Consider the following 13,314-nt stretch of genomic DNA (forward strand, 5'->3'; position numbering starts at 1 on the left):
GCATTTTGCATTTTTCAAAGATCTAACTATCAAGAGGATTAGCCTCTAGAAAGTGTCAGTTTTACTGCCTTTTACCTGGGAGCAGGACTAGCACCTCTCCCAAAGGAGTGTTGTAGTAAATGGGTACAGCTGTTCCCAAACTGGGCAAAGTTTCCATCTATGGAAGTAAGGGATTGAAATGTCCTCCTTTACGTTCATGCTCACAATTCATGACTTCTGGGACCCCAGCTACTGGTTATGTCTCCTCTCCAGCTGAGCCCTCTCACAACTCCCAGTACAGGAGAATGCAATAGAAAATCTCCATTTTTAAATTTGTGTTAGAGTCTTAATTTTGTTTTCCAGTGATAGAAGGTTTGTCACTTTGGTCACCAATGTTTTACCCCAGGGATTGGCCACCCCTGCTGAAGTTAGGATTGCAAATACTGCTGGGGGTGGGGGTGGGGGTGAGCCCATATCTCCACCCCCTCCTAGCCAGGACTCATTGAGGGACAGTCCTTCAGACTCCTGGATGTCACAGCAGGCCCTCGCCTATTGGGCTTCAACAGCAGAGCTCAAAGATCTCATCATTGCTTCTCTTAGACAAGACAGAGGGAAGGAAATGCCTGTGTTTTCCATACTTACCTATTCTATGTTCTGAGTAAAGATACCTTCCAATGCAAAAACTGCTCAGACACAACTTCCTTGGAAATTGATCTTCAATGTATTAATGACAGGAGACCAGGCGTGTCAGTGGGAAAATGACCTGGAGGCACCACGTCAGGTAAAACAGTGTCATTTAGATCTTAGAGCCAAGATGAGGGTTTAAAATTCTCAGGATAAATTGCAATGCGTGCATGACAGTTTCTTCTCATTAAAGGAAGTGTGCACTTGAATCTCAAAATCTTTCTAGCTATGATAACATTAGTCAAAATATACAAGTAACAAACTGATTACATTTACTGTGCTAAATATTTTGTGTAGTTATGTATGATTGTACTACATTTTTATATGTATAATATGAAGTTCTGCTTATACTCTTTCAAAATTTAATACTTTTCTTTAAATATTCTAGGCTTCTCTTTATGATGGGTTTGGCATTACAGAGCATCCATTTGGGAAACAGTAAGATGCATTTTATTCATAGTCTCAGTTTTCATTTCATGAAATATGTTTCTCAATCCTTATCGGTCTAATATTTTTAATGTTTTTGAAAAGGTTATCAAAGAAGGAAACATAAAGGTGGCAGAGAAGAAGCAAAAAATTTTGCAGCCCCCAAATTCCAGCAGACAACCCTCAACTGGACTCTGAGTACTTTCAGGGAGGTGAATGGGAGCGAAGAGGACTGGTGGCTGCGGGGTTCTCCCTATTCCAGAGCTTATGGAGAGCGTAAGTTTAGGCGTCCCCGACCCCGGAAACATTTTTCTCCAAAGTCGGTGGACTCATATATAGGGTCTCGAAAAACAGAACAAAACAAACTAATAAAAATCCGTGGGATAAATTGGGGATAAAAATAAGAAACCCCAGAGAGAACATCTCGGCATGTTCAAGTTATGAATCACTGCAAAGCAAAAATATATTTCCTAGTGAGAAATTTCCTCCTTTAAAAGTTTGACTATTTCATTGGCAAAACGTTGCATTTGATCTCCAATGGTTATTTTCCACAGGTCTAGAGAACTGTGACTTAAATGTGTTTAAGACAAACGTTCCAAACCAAGATAATAGTGGACCTGGTTTGGCTTATCGCATACTCTGGGGCTCCAGTCTCCGCGTCCCCAGGGGGCCTCTCTGGGTTTGGCGTCACCACACCCGTGGGTGGTCCTGCTTGGGAGGCCTGTCTTCTTCAATCCCTGTCGAGTAAAGCCACTGACTTTAACATGTGAAAAGAGAGAGAAAAATCCAATTTGCTGTGTGTCACCGGACTCTGCTGACCTCCTGCACCCCGGGTAGTTTGTTTTTAATCCCTAAATTAACAAGCAGGGTTTGCCCAAGCAAACACCCTTAGCGGAAAGCTTTATTGCCTCCACGGGGCGGTCACGAGTTCGGCCAACTCTCCCCGGGACCAGGAGCAGCGCCTGCACTGTGCGCTGGGATTAAACTTGAGCGACACCCACTCACCCACCCACCCCGCCTCCACAGGTGCGTCCCTGCGACAGCGCTGCTGCTGGAACGGCGGCACCTGTGTACTGGGCAGCTTCTGCGTGTGCCCAGCCCACTTCACCGGCCGCTACTGCGAGCACGACCAGAGACGCAGGTGGGCGCTGGGGACCGGGGGACGCGACCCAAGGAAGGGGCAGGAGGGGGCGCTGCGGGCAGGGTGCGTGGACCTAGGCATTGATGCCTGGTGTCCGCCTCCTCAGCGATTGCGGCGCCCTGGTGCATGGAGCCTGGACCTTCAGTGGTTGCCGCCTGTGCAGGTGCGTCTTTGGGGCCCTCCATTGTCTTCCCCGCCAGACGTTCGGCCGCTGTGGTAAGAGGACCCGAGACTTCTGCTCTTGACACACTTGTGCGTTTGCGCCTTTTTTGTGGTTCATCCTGAGTACGGACTCAAACAACAGCTTCCTGTGCCAAGCGACCCAGAAATAAGAAACTAAATTCATTCCTGAAGAAAACCACACTCATTGTAACTTACCCAGTGAACTATTATTATTATTATTTACTAATTTTGTTTAAGGTTTCTCATGTCCGGATTGCTGGGTTTAACATGTGCGTTCTTTACTGTGCGCGCAGCTTCCAGCGATGACAAGCTGGTAAGCAGTGTTGAACCTGGGAGTCAGGGTAGCTGAATAAATCTCTGAAAATGTCCCTACACTGGCCAATACCATCTCTTCCCGCCAGAGGGCACTGGAACCAGAAGGGATCAGGCCTTGGTTCTGGAGGCTTGGGCAGTCGCACCCTTTCTCTTGTCAGGCTGCAAAAGCTAATTGAGGTGGCACCACGTTTCAATCCAATAGCCCGGGCCCTGTCTCTTTTCAATACTGCTTTTCAACAGGTGCTAACTGGGATGAGCAGTGGTAAGCACAGTCAGTGAAGACACTGCCCTTCAACCCAAGTCATGGGCCTCTGTTTGTGTCATCCTGGGTAGTTTGTGCAGTGTGTCCAGAGGGGAGACTAAGGCCAAAGCCTCTTTCCTGCCCTTCCCTCCACCTCAGTCAACTACTGGGCTCTTCCAGCAGTGGAGCGACACAGTTAATATTTGCACTGCCCCTCAATTCCACTTCTCTCCCCCTCAAACAAGACAGCCAGGACAACCAGGAGGGAAAGCCCTTCATCCCTATTTACTGTCTTCTCCTCATTCTGACCTTGGTGGGTCCTTAATGGAGAAGCACACTCAGTGAATGCTCAATTTCTGACCCACCTTCTCACGCCTCTCTTTTCTTCTGAGTGGGACCAGGAGTCAAGGGAGTCTAGGCACAGCTCTCATTCCCTCCTGGCCCATCACTCACTCCCTTCTCCTCAGCTAGTTTTGCACCTGCAAGTGGAGAGGAAATTCTAGCACCTTATTCATCTCTCCCTCCCTTTCATGCAAGCTACATTTCCCCAAAGTCCTCTCTCTCCTATGGTCTGTCCCATTTGCTGGGGCCATGCCTCTGATTCACCAACTGCTCCTACTATGATCAGAGAGTGAAGGACATAGATTTTAGGGACAGGCATCAGAATTACACAGGGTCCCTCACAGATGAAGTCAGATTCCACCTGCAAGAGCTTCCTCAGCAGGAATTTGAGGAAGGTCATAGCTGGAGTCAGGCTTCTATGCAAGGCCATCAGGGCAGGAACTGGGTTCCAGTATTATCTTAATCACTATTTTATATCATTCAAAGCATCTAGGGCTGAGACTGCTGTCTTTCTGCTAAGAATAGTCACAACAGTTTCTGAAAATGTGACTTCTGTTCATCAAAACTGGATAAAATAGTACGGTGCAGTCTCATTTCAGAGCAGTTTGTCAGGTGCAGAAAAAAGGGTAACACCATTATGCTGGTTGACCTATTCTGCTCTAGGCAAGTTAAAATGGTGATGATGATGACTGCTAATAGTGATCAAATGGCAGGATGTGACTGATAATGATGGTGATAACTGCATTTGTTAGCTCTTTATGTTTCAGGCACTTTATACCTATTATCTCATCTAATTCTCATAACAGCCTATGAAGTATATTTTATACCTTTTTATATTTGAGGAGACTGAGGCTTAGAGAGAGGTTAACTCCCATAGGTAGCAAATAGGACCTGATTCTTAACCACTGTGCCATTCATGTAAGACTAATTCTCAATATGAAAAGAATGAAGATTTTTTTAAATATATTTTTTAGTTGTTGATGGACCTTTATTTTATTTATTTATATGCAGTGCTGAGAATTGAACCCAGTGCTTTACACGTGCTAGGCAAGTGCTCTACCACTGAGTTACAACCCCAGGCCAGAATGGAGATATTTTTGATAGTGTTGCTTAGCATATTGAAAATGTGGCTATGGTCTAAATCCTTTAATAGCTTTTTATGATGTTTTCAAGAGTATATGGGAGATAGATAGAAGAAAAACTGTATTCACAATATCATTTTAATAGTAGGGAAAGACATCTATGCATGGGAGGGATTGAAAATAGATAATATGACGTAAAATTATGCTACTCCACCCACTCAGAAATTTTCAGGCTGAGGGTCTCCAGGGGTCACTCTGACTGATGTTCGAGAATAAAAGGAGTCTTTGCTTAGACCTTAAACCAGCTCAAGCTCATCTCAATTAGACCAACAGGATGGCTACCTATGAAGCAGAGAACCAAGAAATTGTCATTAGCATCAAGAACTAATTGAAAGGCTGGTGGTGTAACTCAATGGTAGAGCACTTGTCTGGCATGCAGGGGGGACGTGGTATGATCTCTAGCAGTGCAAAAACAAGGAAAAAAAATCCAAATACTCTAGGGATGATGGTGGAGCTCAAGACCCTAGGTTCAATCCCCAATGCTAAAATAGATTTTTTTAGTATTAATTTAAAATTTGGTACCTATGTAATGGCCCAGTGAAGTAGCAAACTCAAGAGATAGATAGGTAACACAAATGTGAGGTGGGGCCAAGTCAAGCTACTCAATTTTATTTTATATTTACTTATTGTAAACTCAATTGTTTTTGAGAGAGAGAGAGAGAGAGAGAGAGAGAGAGAGAGAGAGAGAGAATTTTTTAATATTTATTTTTCAGTTTTCGGTGGACACAACATCTTTATTTTATGTGGTGCTGAGGATCGAACCCAGCGCCCCGTGCATGCCAGGCGAGCGCGTTACCGCTTGAGCCACATCCCCAACCCCTGTAAACTCAATTTTTTTTTAAAAAAAAATGCATTTCTGGCAAAAAAAATTAATAATAATAACCAACAAACAAATTAACAAAAATTAGCCAGACTCAGCCTTTCGGATTCCGTAAGGATGGCCTTAAAGGTCCTAGAACCCAGTCAACTCTGAGCCTTTGTCCTACCTTCCTAGGATATTATCTGTGACTGGTGTCATTTCTGTGGGCAAGCTTTCCTGGGTTTGAGGGCAGGCGAGGAAGCCTTCTGGCTCCCAGGGGATTCTAGGGTAGCTACAAATTGAAGAATTTCAAAAATGCTGGGTTTGGCCCTCATATTGAAAGGTGATATTATCCTCATTCATTGTGGTCTTCAAAAACTTCATTAGTAAAAAAATAATTTGAGTATACTCCCCATTCAGCAGTGAAGACACCGTTACCATGCTGAGCCCACACAAACTTGATTTCATTTATATCTTCCTTTTCACATATGCACAAGACTCATAATGACAAAGATCTCTGCTATGTCTAAAGTCTAGGAAGTACCTTCTTTATTTTTATTTTCTTGTACTGGGGATTAAACCCACTACCACTCTACCACTGAGCTACATCCCCAGCCATTTTTATTTTTTTTATTTTGAGACAGGGTCTCACTAAATTGCTGAGACTGACCTTGAACTTGTGGTCCTCCTGCTTCAGCCTCCTGAGTTCCTGAGATTACAGGTGTGCACCACCATACCCAGCTGAGAAGGACCTTTCAATAAGTATATAATAATACTCCCAGTTCACAGTAATAAACCATCCATTGGTAGAAGAGTTTCCTTTTGGTGTGACATAAAATGATGGAGAATAGCAAAATCATTGATTTTATCAATTTTAGTAAGCACCGTAAATATTATTAAATTATATTTTTAATTTTTTCCATAAATCTAGAATTGGAAATTCTAATATTTTTCTTTATAAACTCATGAGTGACCTCAGGCCCTCTGGGGAGCACATTCCATGGTGTTCACATCTCCAATCTGGGGACCCCTAACTGAGCAGCTATCTTAGTCTAACCCTCTTTACAGATTCACAAAGCTGACTAAAGTCACAGCCAAGGGGGCCTGAATTCTCCTGTTAGGGAAGCCTGCTCTCTTCTCCCAAGGGGAGGTCATCATGGACCTAATACTGACTCCTTTCTCATCAGAAGAGTTTCTGATCAGGTGTAAGGACCTGTCAACATCAGTCTCACCTGGACCCAGCTGGTAGGCTCCCTGTTTGGGGAATCTGGCACTCTCATCCACGGTGGAGTGATACAGGGAGGTAGCACTCAGTCCTGGAGTGGGCCTGACCTTGGTCCCTGGAGCTAGAATCTGGGAAGATCACACTGTGGCCCACTTTCGCACAGGTCTGGGGAGCCCCTGCTGCCACTGCTTGTCCATATCACTGGTTCACTATTTGTGCCTGTCTGGGGCAAGCCACGCTGGCATGTGCTAAGTAGCCCAGCCAGACACCCACCCCCAGTCTTGATGTGAGAATGATGTGATGGAATTGGTAACTTGCCTGTGGGGTTGGCAGGTTCATATGGTCATCACCACTGAGGATTTTAACCAAGATTCCTGCCCAGCCCCACCACCTCAGAAATTCCCATTCAGCTGCCCAGGGCTGGGGTCCCAGGCTCAGAGAACCAGAAAGGGGACTCCTAGGGTACAGATGAGTGAGGACTGTTGTGGAGGGGGGCTGCAGAAGGAGGTGCTCAGGTATGCTCCTGTGTCCTGGTGGTGAAGGGGGGTTGATGAACAGGCAACAGGTGAACCTAATGATCATGATCAATGATTTTTCGACCCACTGTTATTTTATGTTTTACTCAAAAGGAAACTCTGATACTGATGGATGATTTACTATGACCTTGTATATACATTTATCTGTGGGAAGCCACTCCTGAGCTATTTAGCGTCTTCACTCAGCCTTGAGCCAAGGAGATTTTGGTCTGGCATTGTATGCTATTTTGTGGTCCCTCCCACTTAAGGGATACACAATACACGTGACTTCAGTCTTCATTAGGCTAGGAAGACAGATCTCCTAGCTCCAGAGTTGGGTGTGACCCACTGGGAACTGGACAGCCCACCTCCTACCTTAATTGACTAAGAACATCTGTGCAAAAGCTTTAAAGTTCCCCCATATAAATAAAACAAATTCAGGCTCTCACTTTCTCTTTCCAGCATGGAAGCTCCACCCTTAAAGTCGAAGAGCTGTCCTGCCCCCACTCTTTAAATCTATTTTCTGTGGCCTGTGATTTTTTTGCCATATTTCTCAGCCAGTCCACTCCACGAAGGGGAACCCACTTTCTGTCACCTGTGTGGGCCATGGGCAAGATTTATTAAAAGTTCCAGAGATTTTCATCATGTCTGTGAGTCTTGTTCATGTCTGGAAGGGAAGATGTAAATAAAATCAAATTTGGGGCTGGGGATGTGGCTCAAGGGGTAGCATGCTTGCCTAGCATGCATGAGGCACTGGGTTCAAATATCAGCACCACATAAAAATAAAATAAAGATATGTGTCCACGGGCTAGGGATGTGGCTCAAGCGGTAGCACGCTCGCCTGGCATGCGTGCGGCCCGGGTTCGATCCTCAGCACCACATACAAAGATGTTGGGTCCACCAAAAACTAATAAATAAATATTTAAAAAATTCGCTCTCTCTCTCTCTCTTAAAAAAAAAGATATGTGTCCACCTAAAACTAAAAAAATAAATATTAAAATAATAATAATAATAAAATAAAATTTGTGCACACTCAACTGTGCTTCCACCACTAAATGGGGAATATGCTCAAGTTGTTGTTGTTTAATTTATTTATTCTAATTTGTTATATATGACAGCAGAATGCATTTCAATTCATAGTACACATATAGAGCACAATTTTTCATGTCTCTGGTTGTATGTTTGTTCTTTGACCAACAAAGTGAGAGATTAAAAAAAGTTAAAAAATTTTGTAGCCACCTTGGATGTCTTAATGTGAGGGATGTACCCAGCATTCCTGAAATGTTCCAATGAATGATTGTGACTTTAGGAATTGCTGCATCCTCCTATTTAATAAACTCTGTTCCTACTTATAAGCAATATTGTTAGAACTAATCTGGGGAAAACTTGGACTATCTTTGCAGCAGATGGTTTGAAGGCTGTTTTATTTTGTTGCATTGTTTTAAGTCTGTTCTACTGGTCCCAATTGTTAAATGGCACACTTCCCCTAGCTGAGTTCTGGCAGGGCTGCCCCTGAACACTGTGCTCCAGTGAGATCTCCTCTCAAGGAGGCATTGAACACAGATTCCTCACACACCCCCATCCACCTCCCAAACTGCCAGCCCTGAAGCAGGGCCCAAGAGTCAGATTCTGGTGAGGAGGGCAAGGCAGAAGAGTGCCTTTAGAAGAACAGGTACAAGCATTTCTATTTCATTCCTTTAAACCAGGTGTATAACAGTGTATTCTCCCTGTTCTTTTTCAGATTTGAAAGACTTTCTCCCCTCACATGCCAATGGGCCAAGCTCATATAGTTTACTGAGTTTTCTCCTCCTGCTGTCCTGTGCCGTCCTGCAGTGCCTTGTCTGTGAAGGAGACTCTAAGTGAACAGAAGCTCCCTCTTGGGACTTGGAAGACTAAACCTTGATTATGATACAAGAGCCACTGTGTTCCCAGTAGGAAAGCCAGGACTTGGGCATCCTCTTTAATTTTCTCTTGTAAATAATAGAATTGCTTACTCTTCTACAAAGTGAACCATTAGGTGAATATTTGTACTATGTAATAAATATGAAAGAGCCTTTCTTGCTTCCTGAGCCTTATTTTAAGTTCTGCATTGAGTTCATGCATGAATATTACAGTGTGGGCTTGTTGAACCCAGAATTCCTCTCTAATAGTTTCAGAGTGTACATGAAGAGGCCCGACAGACTTTAAAGACACTGCCACTCTCTGAGAAGCCCTCATTCCCAGTGTCTTACCAATACCACATCTCATCCATTTGTTCACTGTCAGACCAATGTGTATGTGTGTGTGTGTGTGTGTGTGTGTGTGTTCCTGTGCTGTGGATTTGACTAAGAGCAACTGCCTAAAAATGTTCCCTGAATAGAGAAAGTCAGGGGAGAGGGAGCAATTGCAGGAGCAGACAGCCTGGCACCCATGGCTCCTTTTCTGCAGCTATAATTAGCACCTTCCTGGGATGATCACAACATCCCCATAAAGGGAAGAATCTTCAGTAGCTGCAGACCCAGTAAGGCTAGGAAGGAAGGGGACCGATTTGGTTTGAAGAGGCCCAACAAGGGTCTCCTGGCAGCACCATGTAGGAAACAGATGCTAAACTGTATAAATAACTTTGGAAACACAAAAAGAGGGATAAAGTGCTGTCTTCTAGCAAGTCATAAGGTATCTGAGAATCTCTTGTCTTCTACTCTGGCTTCCCACTGATTGGTCAACTGCCCTATTTGGACAGAGACCACAGCTGGAAATCAGGAGAGTGAGAACAAGTAGATATTCCAAGTTATTCACAGAAAAGAAGCTGGGCATGTTAGTGCACACCTGTAATTCAACTACTCAGGAGACTGAGGTAGAAGGATGACAAATTTGAGGACTGTCTGGGAAACTTAGCAAGAACAATTTGAAAATAAAATATGAAAGGGGCTAGGGATATAACTCAGTGGTTGAGCTTTTGCCTAGCATGCATAAGGCCCAGCCCATTAAAAACAACAAAACAAAACAAAACAAAACAAAACAAAACTCAGAAAGCCCCTGGAATAGGTAATACAGCCTGATTGATGAATTAACTGATCAAAAGACTGCTATTTTATAAACCTTATGAACTTCATTTAGAATATGTAAAGCTAATGGTTTAGCTAAGTGCTTGCTTAGTCCTGGTTCCATCTCCAGCACCACACATACACACACACACATACACACACAAAAAAAATTCTAAGCTGAATTGAAAGGAAAAGTCAAGACAAGAAGGTGCTGTTATACAGAATGTCCCTGTTGAGCATGTGCCTCAAGTAGAAGAAACTTCCACCAAGTTGTTCAGCTTCTTAAATCCACTTTAGCTCAGAAGCCTATGAATTATAGTATTTAAAAATTTTATATTGTAAATAAATTTATTGGCATTTTGACCTTTTCAACTATTGGCTATGAAAAAAAATGAACTGAATGTAATGTTCACATAAGTGTCAAAGTAAAACAATGTAGAATTTAAAAACAAAAAACAAAAACAATGTAAAATTTAATAGAAGGTTGCCTTAGAGTTCCTTGATTCATGAGAAAAATAATTATTCAAGTTATGAGACATAAATATTTCTAGGCAGTAATCATTTCTTATCCCAAAGTTGTCATCAAATTTTTTGAAGTACTTTCTAAGCAGTACCTTCTATTGCAGTTTAGTAAGTATAGGAATAAACAAGTGAAAAACTTTGCACATTTATCCTAAAAACTCTATGAGCCGGGCAAGGTGGCGCATAACTGTAATCCCAGAGGCTAGAGAGGCTGAGATGGGGGGATTGCAAGTTCAAAGCCAGCTTCAGCAATGGCGAGGTGCTTAGCAACTCAGTGAGACCCTGTCTCTAAATAAAATTCAAAATAGGGCTGGGCATGTGACTCAGTGATTGAGTGCCACTAAGTTCAATTAAAAAAAAAAAGAACCTCAATGAATATGTTTGTCATGTATAAAATTGGTGTTAACAAATGCCCCCCCACACACACTTTTTTAACACCAGTTCCAAGTGTGCTGAAAAACCATTGCCAGAGGAAAAAGAAACGCATCTTATTTTTTAATAGCTGCACTTAGGAAACTGAACTAAGAAAACTGCTCCACATTTGAGAGGCTGCAATTGTGGTAAAGACTTAATCATTATAAGGATGAATACGTAGGGCATAAGCACTTATTTGCTTTAAATAGACATTAGGAACTGAATTATAAATCCTTGTAATATAATCTTTTTTTTTTTTTTTTTAGTCAAACCCAGGGCCTTGCTCTTCCTAAGCAAGCCTTCTACCATTGAGGTACACCCCAGCCCATAATTATTGATTATATGCAATAAAATAGAAGTCTATCTATCATCTATCTATTTATATCTACTCATCCACCCATTTTTCTAATCAAATAACATCTACTTAGGAAGCTGTTACTCAGCTCTGAAAAGTTCATAAAATCTCATCCAGGAGTTTTTTTCTGTAATGCTTGAAGAATTTGAAAATAAGATTCAGTTTTTCTGTCAATGGCACCTCAGGTGTTCAGGGAGACTATTAAAAAGGAGCAACTTTCCTGAGACAAAAGAGCAACCCAGGGCCTTGGGTTGAAATGTTCACATGGAATTGTCCCAGATCTTATCTGCCTGTCTCCTGCTGTTGACAGCAGACAGCCCTCCTGGCCTAGTGCTTCTGAGCCTCTGTGCCTGTGATATGCCTTTTCACACCTCCTGGGTCTGATCATCCTTACAGAGAGTGACAGGCCTCCCTTCCCTTCCCGGATTATTGTCTCTCCCTGCTTTTCCCCTGGAAACCACAATGCAGTCTCTTGTTGGGGGTTGGAGATGTAGCCGAGTGGTGATTGTGCATAGAAGCCACTCCTTCCTTGCCTGTTCAGTTTGCTCAGTTTACCCTGGAATTTCCTAGAAAACCAGGATCTGTCACTTCATGCCCACATGTACTCTCTTTGAGGGAGCCACTCAGGGACACTAAGAGAAGAAGTAGAATTTATATCAGTCACACTGGGCAGCCCGCTCCTGCAATGGAGTTTACCTTAAAAGCACAGCAAAGGACTATCAGCTGAGGGGTCCCCTGTTCCTTTTGGCCACCTTATGATTTTCCCGCTAGTGTGGATGCAAACTGACTCTTTTTGGCTTGGGACATTCAAAACCAGCTTCTGGTTATATTTGCGGGGTTTGTTATTGTTGTTGTTATTGTTTGCTTGCTTTTGTTGTTGTTTTGTTTTTTAATTTTTTTTAGATGTTAATGAACCTTTATTTTATTCATTTATTTATATGTGATGCTGAGAATCGAACCCAGTGCCTCATACATGCTAGCCAAATGTTCTGCCACTGAGCCACAACCCCAGCCCTGTATTTGCAGTTTTTGCTGTCTGCAAAAGCTACTCTGGTACACACAGCTTTATATAACACAGGCAGAAAGTTCTGGGATTGACCTTTCATGCAATTTGGGGGTTTTCTCCCTATTCTCCTTTCCTTTAATCCTTTTGCAAAGCTGGGACCAAACCAAGGGCATCTGAGAGGCTGAGGCAGGAGCATAGCAAGTTCAAGTCAAGCCAGGGCAACTTGGCAGGACCCTGTCTCAAAATAGAAAAGAACTTAATAAAGGGCAGGGGATGTAGCTCAGAGGTAGAGCACCCCTGAGTTCAATCCCTAGTTCAATCCCAACATATTTGCAGTATATTGGTAAATAAGTAACCCCCAAAACAAACAAACAACACCCCCCTCAACCTCAAAACACAAAATACCCAAGGCCTCATGGAAGTTAGGCAAGCACCCTACCACTCAGTCTCCCAAGGCCTGGAAGAATTATTTATTTATTTATTTGCAGTACTGGGAATTAAACTTAGGAGTGCTCTACCCTCAGCCCTTTTTATTCTTTTATTTTGGTACAAGTTCTCTCTAAGTTGCAGAGGCTGGTCTCAAACTCTCTATCCTCCTGCCTCAGCCTCCCGCATCACATGTATATTGTTGTAGGGACAGAGGAGGCAAGGCACCAAAGGTAGTATGAAACAGTTTTATTTAGCTACAGCCAGGTTTAGAGGGCACAGCTTTTGCTGTAATCAATCAATCCACTGAACCCTGAGTTCAGGTAGTTTCAGAGTTTTATACCCAGCATGTAAGGGGAGGGCCTCAGAAGTTCACAGTCTGCAGAAGTTCACATAAAAGCAGCTTTTCTCTCACTGTTTTGGGCAAGTTAACCCTTCAAGGGCTGGGGATGTGGCTCAAGCGGTAGCGCGCTCGCCTGGCATGCATGTGGCCCGGGTTCCATCCTCAGCACCACATACAAACAAAGATGTTGTGTCCGCCGAAAACTAAAAAATAAATATTAAAAAAAATTCTCT

The 13,314-nt window shown here is 43.0% G+C and overlaps 1 protein-coding gene across 1 annotated transcript; it reads left to right on the forward strand.

Annotated features, from left to right (window-relative positions):
- The first annotated feature begins 737 nt into the window (after positions 1 to 737).
- LOC124106212 (cryptic protein-like) lies at positions 738 to 9,046 on the forward strand. Its single transcript, XM_046463791.1, has 6 exons — positions 738 to 760; positions 1,052 to 1,101; positions 1,195 to 1,365; positions 2,116 to 2,230; positions 2,337 to 2,446; positions 8,734 to 9,046. Exons 1-6 carry the CDS (start codon positions 738 to 740, stop codon positions 8,853 to 8,855), a joined length of 591 nt encoding a protein of 196 aa, XP_046319747.1. The 3' UTR covers positions 8,856 to 9,046.
- The last annotated feature ends 4,268 nt before the right edge of the window (positions 9,047 to 13,314 follow it).

This window comes from Marmota monax, unplaced genomic scaffold, assembly GCF_021218885.2.
Source record: "Marmota monax isolate L192 unplaced genomic scaffold, Marmota_monax_Labrador192_F-V1.1 WCK01_AAM20220418_F8-fsc00034, whole genome shotgun sequence".
Taxonomy (NCBI): domain Eukaryota; kingdom Metazoa; phylum Chordata; class Mammalia; order Rodentia; family Sciuridae; genus Marmota; species Marmota monax.